This window comes from Alligator mississippiensis, chromosome 15 (genome assembly GCF_030867095.1).
Source record: "Alligator mississippiensis isolate rAllMis1 chromosome 15, rAllMis1, whole genome shotgun sequence".
In the NCBI taxonomy this organism is placed as follows: domain Eukaryota; kingdom Metazoa; phylum Chordata; order Crocodylia; family Alligatoridae; genus Alligator; species Alligator mississippiensis.
In genome coordinates, this window is record NC_081838.1 from 16571037 (window position 1) to 16598453 (window position 27417).

At 61.6% G+C, this 27417-nt stretch overlaps 3 protein-coding genes across 12 annotated transcripts in view; 1 reads left to right on the forward strand and 2 right to left on the reverse strand.

Moving 5' to 3' along the window:
- The window catches only part of ARHGEF11 (Rho guanine nucleotide exchange factor 11), a 39772-nt gene extending 38997 nt beyond the window's left edge, over positions 1-775 (forward strand). For all 7 annotated transcript variants that reach the window (XM_059718836.1, XM_059718842.1, XM_059718838.1 and 4 more), the window contains one exon: positions 1-775. In XM_059718836.1, the coding sequence (XP_059574819.1) occupies positions 1-20 (20 nt within the window). In that variant the 3' untranslated portion in view covers positions 21-775.
- LRRC71 (leucine rich repeat containing 71) lies at positions 731-5793 on the reverse strand. Of its 4 annotated transcripts, XM_059718846.1 has the most exons (16): positions 5481-5523; positions 4955-5063; positions 4760-4873; positions 4347-4478; positions 3733-3808; positions 3336-3410; positions 3039-3107; positions 2672-2831; positions 2497-2580; positions 2278-2400; positions 2093-2194; positions 1887-2001; positions 1648-1736; positions 1389-1497; positions 1075-1199; positions 731-976 (listed from the first exon to the last, which is right to left on the reverse strand). In XM_059718846.1, exons 2-16 carry the CDS (start codon positions 5043-5045, stop codon positions 860-862), a joined length of 1581 nt encoding a protein of 526 aa, XP_059574829.1. In that variant the 5' UTR covers positions 5046-5063; positions 5481-5523; the 3' UTR covers positions 731-859. The 4 variants fall into 4 exon arrangements, with proteins under 4 accessions (XP_059574829.1, XP_059574828.1, XP_059574827.1 ...); XM_059718845.1 differs by lacking the exon at positions 3733-3808 and having other exon boundaries at positions 2311-2400; positions 5481-5793; XM_059718844.1 differs by lacking the exon at positions 3733-3808 and having other exon boundaries at positions 5481-5793.
- PEAR1 (platelet endothelial aggregation receptor 1) lies at positions 5778-25507 on the reverse strand. Its single transcript, XM_014597713.3, has 22 exons — positions 25329-25507; positions 13005-13100; positions 12673-12765; positions 12472-12572; positions 11926-12018; positions 11451-11697; positions 11245-11368; positions 11021-11157; positions 10188-10400; positions 9777-9951; positions 9327-9447; positions 9032-9195; positions 8745-8847; positions 8507-8653; positions 8264-8392; positions 7768-7896; positions 7416-7631; positions 7157-7269; positions 6941-7070; positions 6559-6627; positions 6225-6425; positions 5778-6149 (listed from the first exon to the last, which is right to left on the reverse strand). Exons 1-22 carry the CDS (start codon positions 25427-25429, stop codon positions 6004-6006), a joined length of 3048 nt encoding a protein of 1015 aa, XP_014453199.2. The 5' UTR covers positions 25430-25507; the 3' UTR covers positions 5778-6003.
- Positions 25508-27417: the final 1910 nt, after the last annotated feature.

Genomic DNA, 27417 nt, shown 5'->3' on the forward strand with positions numbered 1-27417 from the left:
GCTGTGAGGACCCTCGGTGAGACCCCCTTGAGCGGGACGCTCGGGAGCTGGAGCTGCCCCCACCCCCCGGGGGCCATGCAGCGGCAGGGGGAGCCAGAGCGGGGAGCTCAGAGAACTGGAACCGGGGGTCAGGGGCACCTCCCTGCCCCCCTCTCCCCCGCATGCTGCCCACCGCCCCCCTCCCAGACTGTCTGTGCCCCCCTCTGCCGCATCTTGGGACTGCGGCCACTGCCGGGGCAGGTTGGGGGCAGCCTGGAAATGCACTTTGTTCTTGTCCCCGTGCTGAGGCCCCATGGCGTCCGGCCCCTACCCCCCTGCTGTTGGATATAAATATGTATGTATGTATGTATGTGCATTGGGTTCTTGTAAATAGCACCATGCCCCCCCCCCAAGGCCGGCACCGTTGCCCCCTCCCCATCCGGGCACCGCGCGGCCGCAACACCCACCACTAGATGTGCCCGGAGCCGCAGCGCAGGCGGACGCTGCCCCCTTCCCCATCCTTTGCCCTGTGTTCGGGGGTAGCAGAGCCCCATGCACCCCCTGAACAACCCGGGGTGAGGGTTGGCCCTGCTGCCCCTGCCAGGCCCTGGGTCAGGGGGTGCAGAGCTGGCGGGAAGTGCCCTGTGCCCTCCACATTGCCATCAGCTTCTGCATGGCCTTGCTGTGCTCCCTCCCCCTGTTTGCGGTGCGGGGGCCGGCGCAGGGTGTATAATCTGTTGGATTTTCCTCCTTTCGATGGTAAAGAATTTTTTTTTTAAAGAAAAGAGCAAAGCGAGTTGTTCTTTCACGCGTGGTTCTTCCTCCTGCAGGTCCCCCACAGGGCAGCCTGGGGACAGTCCTGGGGCTGCCGGCACCTCCCCTATGTGGGCACAGACTGCTCCTCATCCTTGGGGCCTTGCTTGGCGAGGGGGTCGCGCGGCAGCATCAGTTCCTGGATGCGGGCAAAGGTCTCGCTCTCGGCTGGGAAGTGGTTCTTCTGCGAGGGCGACAGAAGCGGGGGGGTGTGCTGCAGCTTCTGGCCTTGGGGGCACCAGGCCCGGAGGTAGTGCCCATGCAGCATGGGGCAGGACTTACCCCCAGAGACAGGCGGAGCAGCCCTGTCTGCCCCTTGGCTCCCGCGCCAGCCTTGCTCCACTGCTGCTGCTGGCTTTCCACGGCAGCCAGGAAGGCTCGCAGGCCCTGCTCCGTGATCTGGTTGCCTGGGTAGTTGGGGAGGGGGTGGTCAGGGTCTGGCGGGCACCCTGGAAGGAGCTGGGGGTTGTAGATCCCCCAGTACAAGGAAAGAGCCTGGCCCAGGATGGGTCCCAGCTGGGACCCCCCACCCTACTCCACACAGGCTGCTTGATGGGGGGACACAGCCAGCTGGGCCCCGTACCCCCAGGACTCACGGGTGAGGTTGAGGTTGATGAGCACGTGGTTGCCCGGCAGGAAAACCTTCCCCTCGCGGTGCTCAGCCTGCTCCAGCAGCGGGTTCATGATCTCAGTAAGCTCTGGCACCTGGGTGCAGCAGGAAGCAGGTCATGGGGCCATAGCGGCGGTGCCCTCTGCTCTGCCCAGCTCCTAATGCCCCCAGGCCTGGACTGGGTCTGTCCCAGGCTGAAGAGGGAGGCCAGGACCACGGTGTCAGGCTGGGCAGGGCCCACTCACCTCCGGCTCCAGTGGCTGGTTGCGCTTCTCCTTGTTGCCAGATTTGGCACCTTTCCCACGCACGATCTTCTGCTCCGGGGTGGTGAGCGCTGCAAGGAGATGTGGCCCATTGCCACGTGAGCACCCGGCCAAACCCCCCCTACACACCAGGCTGGCAGCAGGGGGTTACAAACCCCCCACCCTGTGCTCTCCCAAGGGGCTGAGAGCCACGGCCCAGGCTTCCCCCTCACGATTCCTACTCTTCTTGGCCTGCTTCACGTCTTCCTTTTTGGCCGTCGTGAAGGCTGGGCCACTTGGGACCCCACCAAGGCTGGGGCTGCCCACCTGTCCCCGCTCCTCCTTCTTCTGCGGCTCCTGGAACAAGGGCACGGCCTGTAGCGGGGGGCCGGCAGGCTGGGGGCTGTGCCCTGCCTTGTTCTCCCCCCCACCCTGTGCCCATCCTCACTTTCTTCTTGGCCATGTTCTTGCCCTGCTTGGTGGGCTGCAGCTTGTCGATGGTCGTGTTGCTGACCAGGCTGGAGGGGCGGTCGGCTTTGACCTCATGTCTCTGCAAGGAGGGAAGAGAAGGTTTCAGGGTGGAGCGCTGGACTGCCCCCCCACACGCCGACCCATGGGGCAGGCCCAAATGACCTGCTGGCACCAGGGGCCTGGCAGCATCCTCACCACCCGGGAGCGCTCCTGGGACTCCTTCTCCAGCAGAAGCCGTCTCCTCTCCACCACCTCGGTGTGTGTCAGGGCGAAAGGCCCCAGCACCTGGCACAGAATAAAGGCAATCAGGCCTGAAACCCACCTCCAGTGCTGCAAGGCAGGGAGGCAGTAGGAGATTGAGATGCCCGCTGCTGGACTCACTTCAGCAAGCCTGGCTGCGCCCTCGTCCCTGATCCGGTTGTGCGCCAGTGACAGGGACAGCAGTGAGCGATTGAGCCGCAAGCCCTGGATGGACGAGGATGGAGGGTGTCAGCCTGCAAGAGCCCATGCCCCCAGCAGACCTGGCCTTACCCCCCTACCCTTCCAAACCCCTCACCTGGGCTATGTGGTCGGCCCCCACATCCCCGATGTGGTTGAAGCTGAGGGTGAGCGAGACCAGGCTGCGGTTGGCAGTCGTCAGGGTGGACAGCGCCTGGCCCAGCTGCCAGGCAGCCGCGTCGTCAATGCTGTTGTTGCGCAGCGACACGTGTGCAAGCCTGCGGGATCGGATGGGAGTGCCATCAGCCCTGCTCCCCCAGCCCAGCCTAGTACGGGGGGTTTCCTTGTAACTCCGTATCTCAGTAGGTATGGGGAAGGGGAAAGAGGGGCGTGACCCCTATCTTGGGACAACCCCGCAGGACCCCAGGGGCCAAGGCCCCACAGGGTCCAGCCCATGCCCTCCCCCAGTCCTGTCCCGGCCTCACGTGCTGTCCTCGGGGATCAGTTTGTAGAAGGAGCCCTCAGGCAGCGGGTTCCCTTCCAGAGACAGAGTCCTGCAGGGAGAACAGAAGCTGCCCAGACTGTGGCCACCTCGGTGATGAGCTGCCCCCACTGTGAGCTTCCAGGGATGGAGGGACCAGCTATCCCCTGGGCCCGTCAGAGCCCTCGGGTGCCAAGAGCTGCAGGCTACAGCACCATAACCCTTTGGTTTGTCTTGGTAATTAGTAAGAGGTTCATTGCCTTCCATGAAGACCCCCGCCCTGTGCCTGCCTTGCACTCACTTGAGGTTGGGGCAGCTGGGAAAGATGCTAACAAGCGACGACAGCAAGAGGTCCGTCAGGCCAACTTTCCAGAGGCTGCAGAGGGAGGCACAGCAGCCATGTTAAGCCTATGAGGCAACCAGTCCAGTGATGCTAGCCTTAGTGAGGGAAACTGAGGCAGCCAGCGAGGTGGAGACTCACCCCAGGTAAGGCAGGGGCAAGCCAGGTCTCCTGGCTCCCTGCCCTACTGATCACCCACCTCAGCTCCCCTCCCAGCCCCATGTGCTGGAAGAGGGGCCCAGCCTGACTGTCACGCCCACAACCCCTGGGCCGGGCCAGGTCTCTGCTAAGCCAGACCTGGTGCCAGGGGCACATCTCGGGGCCCTGCCCCACAGCTCGTGCCCCTCAGTGCACTCACTGCAGAGCCTGCAGGTTGCCCAGGGCAGGCAGGCACTTGCTGAAGATGCCCAGCATCTTGTCTTCAATCTTCCAACCTGCCAGAGGCAGAACAAGGCTACAGGTCATGGGAGGTGGGCAGCAGTCAGGCTGCTGCTGCCTCCATCCACCCACCGCCAGTACCCACCACCTGGGCTGGGAACGTGGAAGCTGAGGGCTTAACCAAGTTCAAAAGCAGGTGGATACCTGTTTGGAGCTATTGAGGGGCGACTGGGCAAGACAGACCTATGGTCTGACCCAGTATCTGGCAGCTCTCGTGTGCTAAGGGCCTGTCCAGTGTGGGCCAGGGAGGCTCCTGATGCCGGCTTCATGCAACACCTGGTTGCTGCGGTCACACAGCCCAGGAGCCTGGGGACAGCAAGGCACAGAGACCACCCAGCCCGGTGCAGCCTGGAGCAGCAGCTGAAACGGCTGAAGGCCCAGGTCCGTGGTGGGGACAGTGTTGGGGCTCCCCATCCCCGGGCCAGCCCCATGCACTCCTGCCGCAGCATCAGGGAGCTTCCAGCCAGTTCCCAGCAGCACGGCCCGGGGCTAGAGCTAGGTGGCATTCCCAGCACCCTTGAGCAGCCCGCTCACCTCGCATGAAGACCTCGCGGACACTCTTGGGGTCGTCGAGCTCCAGCTCGGTCTGGATGCGGGGCCGGAAGTAAGCGTACTTGCTCTGGATGTGGGTGGCGCTGGCCTGGCCCTCCGCGGCCTCTGGCTCCTCTGCAGGGTGGAACGGAGGCAGAGCTGGATCCAGCACCGCGGCAGCCAGCCTCCTCCGGGACCCTCCGCTTCTCTGGGAGCCAGTTTGGCTTTGACCCATCACCAAAGCAGCCCCAGATCCAGGCCCTGTTCTGCCTCCCTGCCCCTGGCCTTGCTCCCCAGGTCCTCCACAGTGCTCCCAGCCCTGAGAGCCCCCCGGACCCCAGCCCCAGCGCCCAGTGTAGCTGCAGGCGGGCAGAGCGCTGGTGGGGGGGGAGCCTGGCCCGGCCTGCCCTGCTCACCCGGCAGCGAGACGGCGCGCGGGCGCACGGTGACGCGGGGGATGTAGGTGAGCCCGGCGCGGGCGCACAGCTCCGGGAAGTCCTGCTCCAGCAGCCCCGTGCACTGGTACTCCTCTGCCGGGGGGGCACGGTTGTTACCCCTGCCCTTGACCCCACCAGCCCTGCCCGTGCATCACCCCGGCCCCGTGACCGCACCGTCGCTGTGCCGCGCCGCGCTCTTGGCCTCCTCCTCGAGGGCGATGGCGGCCGCCCGCTCCTTGGCCGCCCGCTCGCTCTTCTTGCCCATGGCGCCCACGCCTGGGCCCTGCCACGGCACCGCGCTGGTCATGCCCCCACCCCCTCCCCAAAACCCAGTGACCCTTCTGCCCCTCCCCCCAACAAGCCCTGGGAACAGGAGAGCAGTTACATTTGGGGCTGGGGGGGGCAGCTGGGGCTGGGGGGGGCAGGGGTCTCCAGCTGGGGGGTACTGGGGGGGTCTGTGCAAGGGGTCAGTCCAGGTGAAGGGGGGGTCAAAGAATGGGGAGGGGGTTTTGAGGTGGGGGGATCAGTGACAGGTGGGGGAAGGGTGTTTGGGGGGGTCCGCAGGATGCGGGGGAGGATTTTCGGGGGGGTTTCCGGTGGGGGGAGGGGATTTCCGTTCAGGGAGGGTCGGAAATCCGCTCCTGGGGGGTCGCTGCTCCTGCCCCCCCCCAAAAAAAATCCCCCTCCCCCGCGCCCCGACCTGCCCTCCGCCTCCCGGCTGAGCCGCGTCCGTCGCCCTGGCAACGCGGGGGCGGGGCCAGCGGGGGGGGCCGCCAGGGGGCGCTGCGGCACCGCGGTGGGGGCGTGCACCACGGCAATGGGAGGCGGGCACTGCGGGGTTGCCCCTCCCCTGACCCCCTCCCCACACACCAATAAAGTGGGGGCAGGGGGCAGCCTGCGGGGGGTCCTGTCTGCATGACCACTCCGGGGGGGCATGGTTTAGGGGGTCTCTGGGGTGGGCAGGGGGACTTGGGGTTGGGGTCGAGCCAGGCACCGCTACAAACCACAGGCATCTTTATTTACACATGGGCAACCCCCTCCCTCCCCCCCACACACACACTTCGCCCGGAGGGGGCACGGCTCCCAGGACCCCCGTCCCCCGCCGGGCGCCCTGCCAGTCTGATGCTGCCCCTCGCCCAGTCAGTCCTGGGGGCCGCGGCACAGAGTCCAGTTTCGGGCCAGCGGCTGGGTCCGGGAGGATGGGGGCCCGGGGCGGGCAGGGGTCAGCGGTGCTGGCGGCGCAGCGGGGGCGAGGGTGGGTAGTGGCGCACGGGCGGCACGTCGTAGTGGCTCGGGATGTGGCTGTTCTTGGGCGAGTCGTAGTGGCCGGGGGGCACTGCGGCGCCCTCCGCGCTCCCGGGGCCCGGCCCTGCAAGGGGAGAGACGGGGGTCAGTGCCCTGCTCCACCTGGCTTGCCCATGCGCTGGAGGGGGCCGGACTGTACCGTGGGGCTGCGGCGTGTCCGGCGCCGGCTCCGAGCACCCGATCTCGGTGTAGGACGTCTCACGGCACGCAGGCGACTTCATCTCCATGTAGCTGCCCTCGGGCGCCTTGGCCAGCAGCACCGGCAGGTCCTTGATGGTGGCGTAGGGGTTCTCGCTGCCCAGCGAGCTGTCGCTGCCCCGCGACGCGTCCCGCACGCAGTCTGGGGGCACACGGGACGGGACGGCTCGGTCTGGGCCGGGGACCAGGTTGCTGGCTTGCAGGGGGGGACAGGGGCTTGCAACATCCACTCCCAGCCCAGCGCCGAGGGGGTTTGGGCACCCCCAGACAGGTACCTTTGCTGTAGAAGTGCCTCAGGCCGTTGCTGTAGCTGTAGCTGTAGCTGCGATCCATGGGGCTGCCCCCTGCAAGGGAAAGAGAGGGGCTGCGGGCACGTAGGCACCCCAGGACTGGAAGGGGAACCCAGGCGCCCGGGCCCCTTGCTCCGTGCACTAGCCCCCTGCTTCCCTCCAGAGCCAGGAGGGGAGCCCGTGTGTCCGAGCCCCCTGCCCCATGCCCTGGCCTGCTCCCAGCCCTGGAGAGGAACCCAGGCGTCCGAGTCTACCTGCTACACCTTGCTCTCGCCCATCCAGCGCTGGGCAAAGAACCCAGCAGTCCAGAGCTAACCCCTGGGTCGCACTGCCTTGCAGCAGGACGGCCCGATCCAGCCAGGCTTACCCCGGTCCCAGGGGCTCAGCGCCGGCGTGTGATGCTTCCAGTCCGCTGGCAGTGTAGCGTTGCCCTTGGGGCCATAGCCTGCTGGGCCCTCACGCTCCTTCATGCTGGAGAACATCTGGGGCCCGGGCACCTGTCACCGAGATGGCAGCCAGGGTCAGCGTGCCCCAAGGCTGCAAGCTTCCCCGGGGCAGTGCCGTGCCCAGTGCCAGGCCTTACCTTGAGGGAGCTGGCCCGGTCCTGGGTGCCAGGGGGCGGGGGCGTGCGGGTGCACTGTGACAGCGTGTGGTAGCTGGGGTTGGAGTAGTAGTGGGTGTAGCTGGGTGGGACATCTGCGTCGGGGAGAGACGGGTCATCCCCAGCCCGCGGCTCTAACCACTAACCATCCCTCCCCTCCCAGAGCAGGGGGAAAACCCAGGTGTCTGGGCTCCAAGCCGCAGTCCAGGCCGTGCCACGGGGATGGCTGCCCCAGCCTCACCTGGTACGACGTATTCAGAGCTGCCAGGTCGGCCCACGGTGTAGGCTGCAGCCAGGGGCCGGCCCTCCTTGCCCTTCTGCCGGTGCCGGTAATAAAGGAAGAGTACAGCCAGCACCAGCAGCAGGGTGGCCAGGACCACGATGCCGATGATGGCGCCCAGGGAGCTGTAGCCTGCCGGAGGCGTGGGCTCCACTGTGAGCGGGTGCTCAGGGTCCGCTGGGCACCAGCGAGAGACAGGAGCCGTGAGAGGGAACCCAGGAGTCCCAGCTCCCACCCTTCCCCATCTCCAGCCGCTCCCCCTATTCCCCTGCCACAGCCAGGCAGAAAACCCAGGCATCCGGGCACTACTCACGCATCTCGCAGCGAGGGCCGGTCCAGCCTGGCACACACTGGCAATGCCCGGTAGCAGGCTCGCAGGTGCCATTGTGGAGACAGTCGCAGGCCTGGACACATCGGAGCCCGAAGGTGCCAGCTGGACATGCTGGGGGGACAGAAGCGGGGACTCGGTGGGGGGCAGTGGGGTGGGGGCTGCAGCTGGGAGCTTCGACCTCACAGCCCAGCCCCTACCGCCAAGAGAGCTGGGGGAAGTTCAGGGTCCCACACTTCCCTGGCTCTGACCCCTAAGCCCCGCTCCGCTGCTAGAGCCAAGAGAGAGCCCAGGAGTCTGGACCCCACTCCTCCCCTGACCTGGGAGAGAGACCCCAGGCATTCGGGTGTCCCTCGGCACCACCTGCCCCCCATGAGGATAAGAGACCTACTGCTGCTGCCAGCAGGTAGGGCTCCTGCCAGGGACCACCAGACCAGGATCATGGGGGGCTGAAGCCCGAGGCTTTTGCCGGGGGACTCACGCTGGGAGCAGTTGGCGCCGGTCCATCCGGAGAAGCAGATGCAGGCACCGTCCACAGGCTGGCAGATGGAGTGGTTGGAGCACCGGCAGGGTATTGCGCACTTCTTTCCGTAGCGCCCGGACTGGCAGGCTGAGACATGGGGCAGGCAGCCGTTACGAGCTGGCCAGGTCTCAGCTCAGGCAACCCACCCCACCCAGGTGCCCCACAGATCTCCCCCAATGGGACCCCAGCCCTGGCACTCACGGCGCTGGCAGGCAGGGCCGCGGTAGCCAGGTGTGCAGCTGCAGGCACCGTCATCGGGGGCGCAGGTGGCTCCATTCTTGCAGGCGCAGGGCAGGCTGCAGTTCTGGCCCCACCACCCATCAGGGCAGCCCAGGCTGCAGCTGGGCCCTGCAGACGAACCACCATGGGTGGAGGTTCAGTGGGGTCCTCACCCCCCACTATGCCCTGCAAGCTCCCAACCCATCCCAGCGCCCCTCACCTGTCCACCCCGGCAGGCAGTGGCACTGCCCCGTGGTGGCATCGCAGCCATTGGCGTGGACACAGTTGCACTTCTGGCTGCAGCCCGTGCCATACGTGCCCATCTGGTGGGGGAGACAGATACATGCAGAGCAGCTGAGACCCCCGGCACCCCTCACCCCAGGTGCCCTCAGGAGTGCTGGACCTGGCACAACCCCTGTTGGGTCCCATGGCACGGTCACAAGTAGACCCCCGTGGCACAGATGGATCGACGTGCCCGGCAACTCAGACGCAACCGAGGGGACTCACTGGGCATGGGTCCTGGCAGCGGGTGCCGTGCCAGCCAGCCACACAGGAGCAGGCACCACTGACGGGGCTGCAGCGGCTGCTGTGGGCGCACTGGCAGGTCTTGTTGCAACCAGAGCCCCAGGTGCCTGTGGGGCAGGGGCTGGAGCAGGCTGCTCCGTGCCAGCCTGCAAGGGAGGCAGGAGCAGAGGTCAGGCGTGGAGCCAGGGGCAAATGCCCATCTGGCCCCACCTGCACATCTGGCCCCTTCCAGGCACAGCTGGGAGGGGCGAGGGCAGGGCAGGGCAGGGGGTCACACCTTCCTTGCAGAGGCAGGAGCCATCCAGTGGCGAGCAGGCGAAGGCATTCCGGCAGGTGCAGGTGCGAGCGCAGCCCTCCCCGAAGGTGCCAGGTGCGCAGGGCTGCTCACAGTGTTCACCCTACGGGGATGGGCATAGGTTAGGGTTTGCACCCCCTCAGCCTGGGCTGCATCAACCACCAATTCCCCCCCTGCTCTGATCACTGTGCTGCACTGCCCTCCCATCCCCAGGAAAGAATCCAGGTGTCCTCAGCAGTCCCTCCTCTGCTATAACCACTCAGCTATGCTCTCCACCACCCATACTCTCCTTCCCCAGAGCTGAAGAAACTACCCAGGAGTCCTGCTGCCCTCCCTGTCCCCTTCAACCACTGCACCCTACTCCCCTCCTACCGCTGGGGAAAGAACCCAGGCATCCGGCCCCACAGCCTGAAGCCCACCCCCGGGACTCACCGTGTAGCCAGGGGTGCAGCGGCAGTGCCCCGTGACAGGGTCACAGGTGCCCCCGTGGAGGCAGAGGCAGGACTCGTGGCAGCCGGGGCCATGGGAACCGGGTGGGCAGGTCTCATTGCAGTGCAACCCGGCCCAGCCCACCTGGCACACGCACTCTCCCGTCAGCGAGTGGCAGCTGCAGGGCAGAGACGTGGGGTCAGGGGCAGGTCTCCAGGGGTGTATACCCTGCCTCAGGCCCCTGGGGGCACTCCTTCACTTGGAGCCTACTTGCACCAACAGGCTACCAGGGTGCTGGTGCATTGCACTGGCACGTGCATGGGCATGAAGCTCACACATGCATGTGCAAGATGCCCCATGCTCAGCATTGCCCACCCATCCCATTCACAGTGGCTTTGCCCCTGCGGCCCCTACCTCTGGCTATGCTGCGGGTGGCAGAGGCAGCGGGTCTTGCACTCAAAGCCGTAGAGCCCCTCCGGGCAGAGTCGCTGCTCACACCGGTCCCCGTGGAAACCGGACTCACACAGGCAGGCTCCGTTGATGTGGTAGCAGCGCCCACCGTTGGCACAGTCACACTCCTCGCTGCAGTCCTGCCCATGCCAGCCGATGCGGCACTGCTCCTGGCATCTGGAGGCAAGGGGTTAATGGGGGGATTGGGGTGTCCCATGGTGGCTGCAATTGTCTATGTGCAACTATGGAGAAACTGAGGCACGGGCCCACACCAGCAGTCGTGACCCTCCCCGCCAAAAGCCAGGAGTCCAGCCCCAGTCCCTGCCTCTAGAAAAAGAACCCAGGAGTCCTGATTCACCGGTCCCTTAATCTAACCACTAGGCAGCAGTGCCCATCCTCAGCGGAGACCGCACTTTGGCTCTGTATCAGCTGGGAACCCAGACGTCCGAGCCCCCTGTTCCTCCTGCTCACCCCGCCTCCCCTCCTCCCCCCGGGCTGATGGGTTGGGAGGCCGAGGGTATTTTTTCCTCCCCATTGTTCATACTACCCTCTGTGGAGCTGGAAGCAGCCGGTGCTTCCTTCCTGCCCTGCTGCCTTTTCCATCTGGAAACTGCCCCCCCTCCCACTGCTCCTGGGATATCCCCCACATCCAGCCTCCCTAAGCCAGGAAGGAGGGGAAACCGAGGTACAGAGCAGCTGAGGGGAGGGCAGGAGATTTCCCTTTGCACTGAAGATCCTCAACAACAGTCCAGAGCAGCACGAGGGTCAGCTGCCCCCTGCCGTCAGCACCTACTCACCGTTCCCCAGTGTAGCCAGGCGCGCAGCGGCACTGCCCCTGCAGCCGGTCGCACACACCCCCGTTGTAGCAGCCGCACTCACCCAGGCAGCCGGAGCCGAACTGGCCCTCAGGGCACGGCAGGGAGCAGATGGTGCCCTGTGGCGGGGAGACGAGGGTCAGGGAAGGATCCCGATGCCTCTGGGGCATGCACATGTCTGTGGAGCCTCCTGCCTCGGTACCTACCATCCAGCCCGGAGGGCAAACGCAGTGCTGGGTGTCCTGGGGGTGGCAAATGCCCCCGTGCTGGCAGGGGCAGTGCTCTGGGCAGCGCTGCCCCTCCGTGCCATTGGCACAAGGCAACTCACAGCTGGAGAAACCAAAGCAGATGGGGGTTAGCATCTACCCAGGGTAGCAGGGAGACCATGCCCCCTCTCCCCTGCCCCACTCACTGGGCACCGGTGAGCGCCGGTGGGCACAGGCAGGCACCCGTCTTGCGGTCGCAGAGGGCCTCGTGCTCACACTGGCATTGCAGCTGGCAGCCCGCACCATAGGTGCCCGGCTTGCAGGGCACGTCGCACTGCAGGCCCTCGTAGCCAGGCGGGCAGAGGCAGGCGCCGGAGAGTGGGTCGCAGGTTGCCCCGTTGAGGCAGGTGCAGGGGCTCTGGCAGTCGGGACCCCACAAGTGAGGGTCACATCCTGTGGGGGGGAAGCGGGCATGTTAATGAGGACAGCCCATACCCTATATGGTACCTCATTGCAGCAGGGGAAACTGAGGCACAGAGAAAGAGAGCCCAGGAGTCCTGGATGCTGGACCTGCAATGGTTTTTGCAGTGAGTCCTCATGCCTGCACCCCTTCTCAGAGCTTGGAGTGGGATGCAGGAGCCCCAGTGCCCACCCTGGCTGGGCACAGAGCCTGGTACTCACTGCTGGAGCAGTCGGCACCCCGCCAGCCCGGCTCACACTGGCACTTGTCAGGTGCCACGCACCTCCCGTGGACGCACTCTGAGGTGCAGCGAGCTGCGGAGAGAAGTGGGGAGGTCCATCAAGTGCCTAAGACCCAGATGGGAGCAGCCCCTACCCTCCATGCCATGCCAGCCACAGCTTTCAGCATCCCAAAATGCAGCCACTTCTGGGGTAGGAGGTGGCAGAGGCTGGTCTCTGCCCCAGAAGCCAATGCTCTTCTTGCTAAAACCGCCTCCAGCTCCCAGCCCCGGGCCACAAACTCTTCCCTCCAGTATGAAGCGGGCACCACCCAGAGATACTGAAAGGGGTCCAGTGGGACATGAGCCCACACCAGCCTGGGCTTTAGAGCTGGAAACTGGCTCCAGGCCAGGGATGTGGGGAGGGGAAGGGCACAGCTGGGCAGGGGACAGAGGAGGTATGATGGGGGGCAGCAGCATGGGGGTCCCTGGGTTGCAATTCAGAGCAGGAACCCAGGAGTCCCCAGTAGCGCCTAGCCCCCAGACTCACGGACGCAGGCGTCTCTGCTCTCGTAGTAGCCCTGGCAGCACTGGTAGCGCCGGCGGTAGTCCACTTTCACGGCCTGCCGGTATGCCGTCTTGTACACCACCCTGCAGGGAGGCAGCCTGTCAGACCCTCGGGCCAGAGCGGGGCAGGGCTGCCCCGTGAGGCACCAACAGGACCTGTGAACAAGGGGGGACGGGCGCTCACCGGTGCCGCGTGCATGGCTTGGCTCCATCGCAGGGCTCCGGGGAGGCCTGGGCATGCGGCTGCAGAAATGACTCCTTGGTGGGCGCCGTGAAGCTGCAGGGCAGAGCACAGCGTCCCACCCAGCGCTGAGTAGGGCCCTGAACACCTGGGGTCCCTACCTGCCCCCTCTGCCCCACTATCCCCGGGTGCCACAGCACCGCCCCCCTCTCCTGCTTTACCAGGAACCCTTACAATCTCCAGGGCTGATTGAAAAGCCCCAGCTCCTGGAGCCAAGGAAATTCAACTGGAAACTGTTATGGAGCTCCCCACACTGCCCGCAGAGCTGCTCTTACCTTTCCCAGTAGCTGCAAACGTGGGGGGTGCTGGGCTTCAGGGCCCAGCCCAGGGGCAGCTGCAGGCTGAGGAAGAGGAGGGCCAGTGGCTTCATCCTGGGGGGAACAGAGCAAAGAGGGGGGATGGTGGGGGCAGAGCTGCAGCCCTGCTCAGGGGCTTCCTACCGCCCAGCTGTGCTCCTAGCCCACCCTCAGCAAGGGGGAAACTGAAGCAAGGGGCTGTGGAGTCCACTGAGTAACAGTGTGTGGATGGAGGGGCTGAAGCCAGGGGTTCTCCTCCCCTGCCAGCCTCAGTTTCCCCACCTGTGCAGCCCCAACCTGGCCCTGCTCCCCTCCTGCTCCCTCAGACCCAGGCATGCATGCACATTTGCATATCATTTGCACATATGCATTTGCCCCGGCTACAGGTAGGAGCACACGTACAGCGGCCAGAAGAGACTGAGGTGTGCATGCAAAAGCATGATTATTTGCATGCTATTTGCATGGATGCATTTGCTCCAGCTACATGTGTTCATGCATATACATATAAATTTGCACGTCATTTGCATATATGTATTTGCTCCAGCTACAGGCAGCAGCTCGCAGCCACCAAGAGGGTCTGCAGTAGCCAGGGGAGACCTGGACATATATGCATGTGCATGTTTATTTGCATATCATTGGCATATTTGCATTTCCCTGCTTACAGGCAGGAACTCGCAGCCCCAGCCTGGTTGCAGCGGCCAGGAGAGCCAGACGTGCATGCATGAGAGTGCACATTTGCATATCCTTTGCATATATGCATTTGGCCCAGTTACGGGCAGCAGCACAGCTGCAGCGGCCAGAAGAAACCCTGGTGTACATGCGTAGGCATATTCATTTGCATGCCATTTGCATGTGTGCATTTTCCCCTGGTGGGTGGGTGGACAAACACAAGGAGTGTACAGGGTTAGCTGGACAGATGGACAGACACAGGGTGTGTATAGGGGACAGATGGATGGACAGCTACACAGAGAGAGTATGGGAATAGATGGACAGACAAAGGGAACATATGGAAATAGATGGACGGACAGACGCAGGCAGTGCACAGGGATAGATGGATGGACACTGGTGGCTGCTCCCTCCCCAGGTCCCAATCCTGTCCGCGCTCATGGGAGCTGCTGCACTTTGCAAGCTCTGAGCCCCCTTGCATGTGCAAGCAAAGCCCCTCCTGGGTCAGCCACTACCTCCCCTTCCTTGGGAAGCCATGTGCCCCTAGTTCCACCGACGATGACGCAGCCTCCCTGTCCCCACCGCATCCCAGCCTCTCCCAGCCCCACCAAGGAGGGACTGGAGCCAGGTCCCCCATCCTGCACCCACAGCCCACCTGCCTTTCCCTTTTGGTGCCTTCCTGTGGCATCCACCGCCGTCAGGAAAACTGTGCCAGACAGACCCGGACAGACCGGGCTGGGCACCCCGCCCACGGGAGGATCTAGACCTTGGCCAAAGGAGGTGCAGATGGCAAAGTGCATCATCCACGGATCAAACAGCACCTATTTCTCCCCGATTAAAAATATAATAAATGCTTTGCTTATCCTGGGTGTGCAGTTTGGCCTGGACCCAGCCCGAAGTGGGTGCAGGGTGGGGTGAACCCAGGGCTCTTGGTCCCTTTCCCAGCAGACGAAAGACCCCTGGGAAACCCACCCCTGCTGCTGCCCCCTCTCATTATGGATCAGGCCTTCATTTAGCCCAGGAAAAGGAGACACCTGCTGTAAACAAGCAGGAGGGAGAAAGGGGAAACCGAGGCACAGAGCAGGGTGGGGCACAGATGCCAAGCAGGCAGCCCCCCTGCCCCCTGCTCCCGGTGCAGACCACCCCATAGGCCCTGCTCTGGGCCGGGCGACAGGACTTTCTGACGCTAGGGCCTGTCCAGGGTTGTGAGTTTTTAGGTCTATCCGAGTCCTTTTACTGGCAATTGAGTCATTTCCTGAGTGGAAATGTCGTGACTTCACTCGCCCGGCGCACAGGGGCCCTCATTCGCACACATGCTGGTAAACAGGCGCACATGTGTGCTCGCGTGTATACATACACGCAGCTGCAGCCACCCACTAATGCAGACATGTGCACACTTTCAGAAAAGCCACAACTGCTTCTTGGTGCACACACCTGTGCCAAACACACCGCGCCTGCTTGAGAACCACCTGCAGTCATACATGCACTCAACCCCTTCCACCTTCTTATCTCACACACATACACATGCATACACATAGCTCCTTCTAAGCCCTTATCATACACACCTGTGCACACACACATGCACACACACACACACTCCTTCTAAGCCCTTCTGTCTCACACAAACACACACATATTCAACCCCTTCCACATTCTTCACACACACTATCCACGCTTGACCACCATGCACACAGACCACACATATATACTTGATACTGATAATACACCCCACAGCTCACAAACAACCCAGCTACACACACACACATGCACACACACTCAGCCACCATCCCCGTGGTATATATCCCTCCAGGACACACTGGCCTTGGACATGTGCCTCCCACAGCTGCACACTGCACAGTGCGCACAGATGTGTAACATGCCCATGATGAGCCCCCACGAGCACACTGGGACCCTGCATAAGTTGCACCCCTGCCCCAGCCTGGATGAAGCACAGGGGTCTTTGCTGACAAGGGCGGTGTGGACATCGACCCAGTCAATAATCAGACACGTGGCCAGCTGTGGGGTGGAGCACAGCCCTGGCACGTGCAGTCCAGGCCTGCTCTGGCCATGTGTGCCAAGACCCGGGCACACAGCTGGTACCCTGTATCAGGTGGCCATGCAGTGTGAAGCCGAGGTGCATCGTGCCCCTGAGCCCTAGAAGCCTTGCCCCGAGCTTGTTCCCAGCAGTTTGCTGATCTGCTGGGACAGGCAGTTGCTCCCCCTGGGATTCCCAGACTGGTGCTGTCCCTGCTCTTCCCATGGAGAGGGATGTGCCAGGAGGAGTCCCAATCCTGTAGCTGCACCAGGACTGTGCCTCCGACCCCTGACCCCACCCAAGGATGGGAGAGCTGGAGGCTCTGAGCACAGCCCCTGGTTAACATGCTCTTACCCCATACCCTGCAACTCCAGGAGCCGCTCAGGCTACACTTCTCCTCTTCTCCGAGGCTCCTTTCCTGGCTTCTCAGAGCTCAGCCTCCCACTACAGCTTGCAAAGGGACAAACCCAAGCCCGGGCCAGGCCCAGCTGCTGCAGCATCCTCTGGCAGCTCCTAGTTAGCTTCCCCACTCAGGGACCTCAGCGGAGCTCAGAGGCAGGAACCAGGCTCCGTCCCATGCAACAGGCAGAAAAAAAGGATCCTGACCTTGCAAAAAAGGATTGGGACCTCACAATGCCACATGGGGATCCCTGCCCTTACCCCATGCGCACAGCAGTGGGGGAGGCTGGGGAAGGCAGCCCAAGTTCGAGCCCTCCAGGAGACATTAACCATCCTCCCCCGCTTGTGAGTGACTATAAAGGCCCCAGCTGCAGCAACTCTGCACCAGCTCAGAGGATGCACCCAAGGCCACGCAGGACCATCTGTGCCAAAGAGGGGAGGAGAATGGCGCTTTGTATGCACCCATATTGCACTAGGGAGGGTGACTGAACTCAGACAATCTTGCTTCAGAGCTGCTGTGTCAGGGGGAGCTGCACCCTTGGATGGGATGATGACCCACAGGATGGGGCAGCAGCTTCCCAGGAAAGCAGAAAACCCTCCTGGGAGCAGCATACACAGGTCTGGACTAGCTAGAGGGCCCTATGGCTTGCGGGCCTTCAGTTTTTGGGGCTGGGTGTCCCAACCGCTTGCTCTCCAAACATCCGGCCCCAGCCTGGCATCTCCAGCTGGGAGCACGAAACCCCCATGTGCAGCCCTGGCATTGCTGCCGGGGAAAAGCCACAGGCTCTGGGTGTCTCCAGGGCCACGCGCTCAGCCCCACTGTGTGGGTAGCCGCAACTCCAGCTGCCAGGGCCCAGCCCCCCAGTTGGGAAAGAGAGGCCGATTTTGGTTTCCCCAAACCCACGCAAACATCCATGGCATGTGCGGGTGGGGAAGGAGCAGCTGACTCTCCCTGGCCTGGCCAAGATGTCACAGAGATGGGAGCTGCTGCCCCCAGATCATTGGCTTGGAGAGAGAGGCTGGAGGGCTCCAGGGCTCAAGTTGTGGGGTCTCCAATCCAGGGAAAACTCCAGAAGGGAAATAAACCCCCGAGGAAGGCTGCTCTGGTCCCAGCCAGACAGCAAACTCAGAAGCCTGGCGGCCTAGGCTAGCAACAGAGCTACCTGGACACAAGCCTTGGGATGGACCCGGAGTCCTGGACTCCAGCATCCTGCTCAAACCATCAGGCCCTATCCCAAAAAATTACAACCAAACTGAGCCAGGAGCTCAGAGAGGCATCGGCATTCATTGCACAATCCCAAACGGGTTGAAATATGTAACCACATCCCTAGTGTTTAAGCTCAGCCTGACAGTTGGCAGTGCTGAGATGATCACTGATGCCATGAGCAGGCAATGCCGGAGCTTGAAGCAGGAAGCAAGCTGGAGAGACCCATGATATCGGCAGGCGCAGGAGCCAAAGGCAAGTTCCCCAGGGGTGTGGATCTCCACCAGCAACATGACCGATAACTCTGACCCATGCCCATGACCACCGGGGCTTGGCTCTGGCAGTGCTGTGTGATGATTACAGCAGGGCTGCAAGTGGAAGGTGTCCTCTGGAAATGGAGGTTTGCAATGCCCGTGCCAGCTTGGGGTGCCCGTGACCTGGTTTTGCTGTGCCCAGCCTGGGCAGGGAACCCTAGTGCAGCCTCATAGCCCTGGGGCAGCTTATACCAGCCGGCACCGAAGCCAGCACAGCCCCACTGCTGCAGTACAAGCTAGCACAGATGTCACTCCATAGGGTGGGCTGGGGCAAAGGCAGACCCTGCCCTGCCAGTGGGGCTCTCGGCCCTGCCAGGACGCCAACAAAAACCGGACAATGGCAGGGAAGCATTTCAGGTGTTTAAACATTCCTAAAGTGACCACTGCACCCACCGTGCAGCCCCCTGCACAGCCAGGAGGTGAGAAGGAGCAGCCTCGACTTCATGGGCCAGTCTGGGAGCAAGCCCCAGTGCGCTCGGAGCTGCACGGGCACAACTCCCAGCTGCATGAGTCTTATTCAAACCAGTCCCAGTCTCTGCAGGTCTCCCATTTCCCTGTCTCCGCTCCGGCTGTCTCAGCAGCCGTTGTTCTTCTGCTCCCAGAGGCAAGCTCCCAACCACAGCAATCACCCTGGGAGGCGAGTCTGAGAGCAAAGATGGTTTTCATTAGCCGCCAGTGTTGGAGGTGCTGGGAAACCTGATTAGATTCTCACACAGGCTGGGGCCAGATCCTGCCCCCCTCTCTCCAGACCCCACTGGGAAACCTGACATGAATGCATTCCTCGGGGCCGGGTTTCACCCTGACACTGCAGAGATCAGATGCTGCATCTAAGACATCCCAGGCCAGAGATTTACAGACACAAAACTAGTTGGTCCTTCTGTTCCATCGTATTTTGCATGTCGCCAGCACAGGAACAAGCTCAGCATCATGACAGGCTTATGCTCTTTGTTGATCACCCCCCAGCAGGATGAGTCAGCAGACGGGCTCCCAAACACAGGAGTTCTGGCTCCCCAGGCCCCTGCCATTGCCATGCTTCATGACACCCTTTGCTGGTCTAGAGACCCGGAGTTGCTGCGATGCGGGTTCCCAGAATGGGGAGGGATGGAGCAGAATGAGCCCCGGTCCCTATTAGCGCTTCTCCAACAAAACCACCCCCAGTCGCACACGAAGGCCGCGCTCTTTGTTCTCCAGCCGGAGATCACGCGTCTGTTTGTCATCATAGGAAAACAGCCTGTTCAGAACAACGTGTAATCAGGCTGGGCCAGGAAGTGAGGGTGCAAGAGCAAGGCACAGATAAATGATGCAGTAAGAAGTGGTAGGGACAGACTGTGGCACTGCCCAGATCACTGCAGTCAGGCAAGGTCAGCAAGGAGCTCGGGAGATCTGCAGCTAAAGAGACCCTGACTGGATGCTGGTATGACTGAAGCTAGTGGGAACAACCTGCCTATCACAAGGGTCCACGTTCACCTACTCAGCCCAGCCTCTGATATTCTAGGCACAGCCATGTAGGATAAATGTCCTGGCTACATCTGGGTGCAGGGCCCCGAGGAACTGAATAATCTAGGTACGGCCAAAGAGAAGCTGCATGTTCTAGGTGCATCTTCCTAAGTGGTGCTGGGAGAGCTGCATGTTCTAGGTACCTCTAAGTGGAAGCACCCATGGGTCTTCATGGTCTAGGTACATCCATGTAGAAGACCTCGGTGTAGTCAAATGTTCTAGGTAACCGACAGAGCCAAATTTTCTAGGTACATCCAAGTGGAAGGCGCCCGCCGGTCTAGATGCTCTAGGTACATCCAGGTAGAAGATATGAGTGGAATCAAATATTCTAGATAATTGACATCGATACAGCCAAATGTTAAAGGTACGTCTGAGTGGAAGGCGCCCACTGGTCTGGATGTTCTAGGTACATCCATGTAGAAGACATGGCAAGTGATACTGATAGAGACAAATGCTCTAGGTACTTCCAAATGGAAGGCTCCCACAGGTCTAGATGGTCTAGGTACATCGATCTAGAAGATATGAGTGGAGTCAAATGGTCTAGATAAGCGATGTGGATAGAGCCAAATGTTCTAGATGCATCCAAGTGGAAGGCTCCCACTGGTCTAGGTGTTGTAGGTATACCCGGGTAGAAGCACCTCTTGGGCTTCTGAAAACAAACCAGGTCTGTTTGGGTAGAAGACATCCATGGGAACATTCCCGGTCCTGGGAAGAGCACAGCGGGAGCCATGGAGCACCCAACATCGCTTCCATGGTGCATCTCTGCACTGGGGGAGTCCAGCCAGCAGAGAAGGAGTGGGATCATAGGAAATAGGGACCTCACAAGGTCACATCTAGTCCAGCCCCTTGCTGAAGGCAGGATCAGCCCTGACTCAATCCTTCCAGCCATGGGCCTGTCCAACCTGCTCTTGAAAACTTCCCAGGATGGAGACTCCACCATCTCACTGGACAGCCTGTCCCAAGGTTTGACCACCCCGAGTCCCAAAGGTCCTCCTCATCTCCAACCTCCGTTTCTTCTGGTGCAGTCTAAGTCCTAGAGAAGAATGACTGATGCTTATAGATGGAGGGTCGCCCTTGGCTGGGACCCCGGACTCCTGGGTTCTGTCCTGGGTCTGGGAGAGGTTCTCAGTCAGTTGGTAGAGAAGAGCTGAAAATCCCAACTCAGTCAGACGTGAGGAACCCTCTGGGATGTATTCCCAGCTCTCGGGGGCTGCCGGACCATGGATCTGGACCCCAACAGCATATCTAGGGACCCCAAGCACAGGGCAGTGCTTGGGGTCTTTAGCCTCTAGCCCAGGCCCAGGACAGGGAGCAACAAGGCAGTCAAAGCCCATTCATCCTCCCTGCGGCTTTGCAGTGCCCCTGATGGGGTAACAGCTCCCCAGAGGCGCCCTGCGTGGTGTTTACAGGGACGTGTGTTTTATGGCCTCTAATAAACCCATGTGGGAGGAAGGAGGAAACAGAGACTTCCCGCCGCGCAGCTGGATGGACGCTCGCTTCCTCCGCGTGGCTCCTGCCCATTGCTGCAGCCTCTCTTCCGAGCAAGTGGCTTTTTCCTCGTGAATGGAAAAGCGGAGCCTACCTTGCTCCCTGCCACTCCCCGGGGGCCAGGCAGGGCTATCAGCACTCCACGGCGCAAACAAGCTCCCCGCATTGAGAGAGGCTTCTAATTTAGCGCTGAAGTGTGGCCACCTCTGAGGTGGCACACAGCAGCCACTAGCAACACACAACCACCCAGCGCAAGGCACCTCTCCCCTAGCAGGGCCTGAACGGGGTGCCCCATGTCTGTCCAGCTGGGCTCCCATCTTGCAGCTCAACTGCTGCCAAGTCATTTCCCTACCTTGTGCCTCAGTTTCCCCATGGGTGCAATAGGGAGTAGAACCACTAAGAGCCGCAAAGGCCTTGCACCTTCCTGCTTCTAAGATGCCACCTGGCTGATCCTAAATCCATGCATCCTGAGCTGGCTGACAGCTGGGAAACTCCAACAGCTTGAAACCTACTATCTGCTCAGTCCTGGAACAAAAACAACCATTTTTAGAATTTCCTCTGGAGTGAAGTTTGCAAGGGGGAAAAAAACCCCTTTCTGGGCTCATACACACATTCCTGACCCATCCAACCACATGTCCTTCCAGCCACCGCCCTTTTCCAGAGCACATTAGGATGCCTCACCTCCGACCCGGTGCCAAGCAGAGGTGGAAACACTGAGCATTGCCATATGGCTGCTCACTCTCCTGGAGGGAGAAAGCTCCTGAAATCATGTCAGAAGCAAAACACTCCCATGGAAAAATCCGAGCACGATGGAGCGGTGGTTTCCGGTGGGAAAAGGCCAGTGGCAGGACCTATCCGACCCACTTCAAAAGTTTCCCCGTATGTGCTCCCTGGCATGGCTCATTGCACTTGAGCTCCCTGCACTCCCCCTGCCAGGAAATTGGCTTTATTTTCACTCCTCGTGCCCATTTTATAGCATCACGGGGGTGAACACCAGGCCTGGGCAAGACTCAAGGCTGTTTCTTTGGCTGGGATGGTGGAGCGTGGCAGCACGTGGATCCTGTCGCTCTCCCAGCTATGAGACACCTGGCACAGAAGCACTGCTGTCCACCTCTTCCATCTACTATCCCCCAAAAAAAGAAACCCAGTCCAAAACCAGCTGGCCGAGAAGCCCAAGGATCCTGTTCCCATAACACGGCTCTCGACATGTTTCCTACACACACATGGGGAGTGGGAGCACACAGACCGTCTTGAGCCAGGACAGAATAATAGGAAACAAACAGATTTTTCTGGCAGTGAAAAGTGAGGAGTCATCACAACGGGGCAGACAATGGAGCTGTATGGACACAATAAAGCCCGCCCGGGCTGGGCTAGGCCTGGCTGGGCTGGGGGAAGACAGGCCCAGCCAAAATCACGCCTCTGCTGCTGGCTGGCCATCAACTAGGACCAGTGGGGAGGAGGCTGGATTACTGGCTTGAGCCCTGGACATCTCACATGAGCGGCAAATGCCCCGAGGCCTGAAGCCAGAATGGGGAAGGGGCCCCAATCCTAGCAGGAGATGCTGCTGTAAAGCTCCTAATAAAGAGCAGGGAGATGCTGGCACAGGGATGGTGCCTGGGGACCAGGTAGCACCCCCAGAGCTGCCTCTATGGCCCCCACAAGCCTTGGGGTCCCCAGTGCACCCTAACACATCATGTGCACTCCTGGCATGTGCCTCAGTGACACATGGCTGTGCACGGCCCCTCTGCAAACCACAAGCACCAAAGGGAGACAGGAGGGGGTGGTCGTGCCTCTCTCTCCCAAAACCCCTTCCTCCAGGATGATGGAGACAGGACCCCCAAAACAGGATGACACAGATCATGTATGCCCCTGCAGTGCCCGCTGGTTTTGCACAGGCATGTCTATTAAACCAGAATAAGGATGGACAGACATGCAGCTGTCCTGGGGTAGCTCACAGGAGGTCCCTGGGAATGGGGCCAATAGAGCAAATGGATGGGTGGACACAGAGCACCCAGGGTTGTGTGGGGATGGATGGATGGATGGAGACAGAGAAAGCGGATAGAGATGGGATGAGGAGAGAAAGAGGAGAGAGAGACCGAGATGAGTGTGGGAACAGACAGCAAGGGGGTGGGTAGATAGTGGAAAGCACATGGAGATGGATGGGGAGATGCCAGGCTGGATGGAGACAGGCCAGGAGCTACCCAGCGGAGCCAGGGAAGTCGTTGTCTCTGCGAAACGCCGGTGGGAACCGCAGGAGATTCTCTAACGAACTTAAAGCCGACAGGCTGGGACCCAGACCTCCCCGCCCCCAGCGCGGCTCCGGAGCTGTCCTCCGCGCCCCCCTCCCTGGGAACCCTGCTCCCAGCGCAGACGAGTAACCGGAGAGCCGGCGTCTCACTGCAGCGCCGGGGCCAACTCGACATCCAACGACAGGCAGAGCCGAGAGCTCCTATTCCAGCCGGGCCCAGGGCACGGCGCTGGGGCCTGCTCGGGCCCAGGCTGCAGCTGGTCCAAGGGACGAAGGGGGCGGCTGGTTGGTGCCCATGTGGATGTGCCCTCACATAGGTTAGGTGCCTCCCCTTGCAAAGACCAACCCAGCCAACTCACCACACCCATGGCAGAGCAGGGAGCTTGGGCTGGAAGAGCTGGTGGTCTGTGGAGGAGGGAAGGGGGGAGATGGGAGCTGTGCATGGAGAAGAAGCAGGGCCCCCGCTTTCCCTCTGTCCCCATCACTCATGTCAAGCCCAGTGCTAAATACACTATAACCCCCAGCCTCTATCGATTGCCTGCTGCGCGCAGGGAGCACTGGAGAGAGACAGCCGCTCCTCGGCCCTTGCAGTGTGATGAATAGGTTCCTACTGCCCGCGCTAAAGACCCTCACTGGAGGGGATTTCATTAGCATCGACAGGCCGAGAGCTCCTGACAGGACAGGCTCTGGGCCCTGCCTACTCCCAGCTTCGAGGGCTGCTGGTCCTGGCTCACAGCAGGGACCCCAACAGCAGCTCAGGCTGCCTGTCGGGGTGCAACCATGGCCCAGGACCTAGCAAACCTCTACCTCGTCCTGGGGCAAGCCATGGCCTTGCCCTGTGCCTCAGTTTCCCTTTGCATAAGGGTGCCCAGCCCAGCTTCAGTGCCCAATCCCAGACCAGCTGGCTCAGGTCACAGCTGCAGTGCAGAGATAGCTGGACTACAGGTCAACTACATGCATTCCTATGGTGGGTTGACCTGTAGTCTGGGGAGCTGAGCACCAGGTCAACCCAAGGAAGGTAAGATGTTTTGGTGTGACCTCTTTTATTAGACCAGCTAAAATAATTGGAAAAAAGTTCTTTACAAGCATTCAGGTCTGAAAGCACCCACTCAAAGAACCTGGTCTGCCTATGTCCTTAGACCAACACGGCTACAGCCAACACCCCAGGTCAACCCATTGCTTTCTAATGCCATGTTACAAGGACAAATCTAGGGCAGGACAAACCCCTGTATCAGCCCCTCTGTCAGGCCCAGGACAGACAGCCCTGAAAAGCAGCCAGACACACGGGCTGGAGAGAGGAGTGATGACAGGTCTGCTCCCTTAGCAGCAGAGCCAGGTCCGTGTCCAGACCCAAACCCTGGAGGCCTCCAGTCCCAGGCAGAGAATAATGCTGCAAAGGAGCAGCCCAGCAGACAGGGAGATGGGGAAAAGTCAGAGGCAGAGATAAGCATCAATCCCGCTCCCCAGGGAGGTGTCCCCGCTGCCGGGTGAGCGGTCCTGGCATTCTTGGGCTATGAAGCCAGGCCGGAGTGATATCAGTGCTTCCATGGGATACTGTCACGCCTTTGTCACATAATGGCTTGGGAAGGTCTGGATCAGCAGCCCAGGCTCTAGCTCTGGGAGGAACAGTGATCGGAGTCACGCTGCAGTCCCCTGGGACAATTAGTGCTGCCCTAATGAGGAAACTGAGGCCCGGTGATGGGGCAACGACTGTCGTCAGCTCCAGCATCAGAACTGGGAACAGAGCCCAAGAGTCCAGGCCTCCGACCTCAACCCCACTCCCTTCCCAATCCCTGAGCCAGGACAGACCCAGGAGCCCCCACTCCCTGCTCCGGCAGCTCCACACTCCCCGCTCAGGGTCCCAGGCACCAGGACCCTCCCCAGCTCTGGGCGGGAGTGTTGCAGAGTGGTTAGGACACAGGACAGGGGCTGCCCCTGCCTCAGGTTCCCTGTTTCCACAAGAAAAGCCCTGTTCTAGCACTCTTCCCCTTTAGGACTATCTGCCCCAGGAAGATGCCAGGGCCAGGGCCAAGCCAGGGAGGAGCTGCTATCTCAGCCCCACGCGCTTCCTTGGACATGTCCCAGGCGTGGCTGCACTTCCTCTGGGTGTGGGGAGTGGGGGAGCTGACAGCTCACTGCTCCCTGCCTGACCCCCTCCCCGGGACCAGGGAGCCTGAGCAGCTTGTGGGGTAAAGCAGGAGATGACTCCTTGCCCCCCGGCCCTGGGGTCAGCACAGCCCAGATCTTCATCTTGGTGCTTCCCCAGAAGCCAGGGTGCTGTCCCCCTGCTCCAGTCTCACCATGCCCTCGTGCACCTGGCCCCACCAGGCAATGCCAGGCCCCGAGCTAAAGCCCCTCGGAAACAGCCTCCAATCCCACCATGGCTCTGGGAAGGAGTCTGCCTCGACCTATGGGCATCTCTGCCCCACAGTAACAACCCCGGGGCACTTACCCCATCCTGCACCCTGGACCAGAGCCACACCCAATGCAGGGAGCACGGTGAGATGCAGAAATACGGAGACCCCCTTGTTTCTCTCCCGGCCAGGGGGACATGAAGCAGCCGTGGGGCCAGCCTGCCCTGCCCCGAGCCCTGCCGCAGCCTGGAAGAGGGGTCTGGACTGGGGAGGCGCGATGTGCAGAGGAGGAGGAGCAGGAGGGGGCTGGGAACAGGCACTCAGGAAGTTTTGACAAGGAAACGATTGAGGCTGCCAGAGCTGGAGGAAAAGGGAAAAAAAAAGCCCCACACGACGGGTTGCTGGCAGGGCCCAGCCCGTGGGGAAAGAGGCTGCAAAACACGCCAGGCGCCAGGCTCCCCACCCCAGGCAGGGCGGACCCTCAAGGGCCAGCTCCACCCTGGGGACCCCAGACACACGGACCCAGTGCCTCTTTCTCAGGGCTTTCCCTCTGCCGTCAGAGCGAGGTCTTTGAGCTGCAGCCCCAGACCCAACACACAGTTCCCATCTGTGCCCCCTGCAAAGGAAAGCCCAGCGTTTAGCGGTGACAGGCTGATGCCCCACTTCTCTCCAGCCCAGGCAGTGCACTCCTTGGAAATGCTGCGCACGGGGACAAGACTAAACCACCCCAAGCAGCAGAGAGTGCAGCCTGACCCTGAGCCATGGTCCCAGCACTAGCCGAGCCCCCCATCCTGCCTTGGACAGAGGGGGTCTGATACAACGTCCATACATGCACACATGCACACATGTGCAGCCCTGTTGGCTTTGGAGCTGGGACAGCCTGTACTGAGAGCAAGGCCTGGGCCCCGACTCCAGCATCCCACCCTTTCCCCGGACGCCGGCTGCAGGGTGGCATCACCCTGTGGGCAGATCCCAGAGGTCCTGGCAGCCAGGTCCAGCCGGGAGCCCCCTCACCAGCCCTTGCCCCCGGCTCAGTGCACAGGGTGAACACAAAGCAGCTGTGCAGATTAGCTGGCAGCTCTAACCCTGCTCCCCAGGGCACATGGACCTGGCAAACCTCTACCCTGTCCTGGGGCAAGCCATAACCTTGCCCTGTGCCTCAGTTTCCCCTTGCATAAGGCAGCAGTGGGGATGCTGAACAAGCAGAGAGTGTCCCTGGAGAGACAGGCCTGGAGAGCAGAAGCCAGACCCAAGCAGTCAAAGTCCCAGAGCATCCCCTGCCAGCAGTTCAGGGGAATGCACCCCATTGCCTTCTAAGGAGAGGGGGTGCCTTGGTTCTCTGCTGTACCACAGGCCCCTCAGGTGACTGCAGCATGTCATGGAGATCCCCGGTGCCGGAGCTGGCACAGAACCAGACTCTGCCACAGCCTCGGGCCCAGGATGCAGGCTCCCTCGCTCTCAGCCTGTGCAGCACCAGGCTCATGGGGCTCTGCCGTTGCTGAGTTTGGGCAATGCCTGGCATCTTGATTTCCCCATCCGGCATGAGGGTCCCAGTGGCAGGTGGAATCTGCACATATCCAGCTGAGCTGCGTGTCCCCCAGAGAAAGAACCGCAGGGTTGGGGTTCAGGTCCCCCCTGCCCCCCGGCATTGCAACACCCCTGGGAAGAGCCCTTTGGGACAGCCTGGACCCTAGCCAGCATTGCAAGGGGGCTTAGCTCCACCTCCCAGCACCATGAGGTGCCACAGGATCTAGGCTCTTGTCCCAGAGCCAGGAGGGAGTGGGGAAACCCAGCCACAAGCATGGCCAACCAGGTGGGCACAAGTTGAGGGGGCTGCTCCCATCACAAGGGAGAGCCCCAACAGCCAAGAGAGATCCTGGGAGTTTAAAGCCACAGGACAGAGAGAGGGTCAGGGTCAAGGTCATCACTCCTGGCCCTGCTATCTCTGTCCTTCACACCTCCCTGCAGCCAAGGGGATCTAGGCACTGGGATCCCTTTGCTCTGAGAACAAACTGACCTCTTGCAGGCTTTGCTAGTGGCAGGAGACATGTTCCCTGGAGGCATGCAGCTGGGAGTGGGGTCCCCATACTGCGGCGGCTCTGATAGGGGCTCCCAGGGATCAGCTCAGCAGCTGCAGGTCATATGCTTGGCTGTTTGCAGAGCAGCCTGCAGGGGGGACTCGTGGAC

Bases quoted from the DNA above. Each gene is read 5' to 3' on its own strand.
- LRRC71 (XM_059718844.1), bottom strand. From the start codon at position 5,793: ATGCCTGTGGTTTGTAGCGGTGCCTGGCTCGACCCCAACCCCAAGTCC. The intron at 3,108-3,335 runs GTGAGTGCAAGG...TTCTCCCTGCAG, and splicing joins CCCAGCTGCCCCAACCTCAA to GACTCTGTCTCTGGAAGGGA. The intron at 2,581-2,671 runs GTGAGGGGTTTG...TCGTCCATCCAG, and splicing joins GGGCCGACCACATAGCCCAG to GGCTTGCGGCTCAATCGCTC.
- PEAR1 (XM_014597713.3), bottom strand. From the start codon at position 25,429: ATGTCCCCCTGGCCGGGAGAGAAACAAGGGGGTCTCCGTATTTCTGCA. The intron at 11,158-11,244 runs GTAGGTACCGAG...TCCCCGCCACAG, and splicing joins TTTGCCCTCCGGGCTGGATG to GGCACCATCTGCTCCCTGCC. The intron at 8,848-9,031 runs GTGAGTCCCCTC...CTCCCCCACCAG, and splicing joins GCTGCCAGGACCCATGCCCA to ATGGGCACGTATGGCACGGG.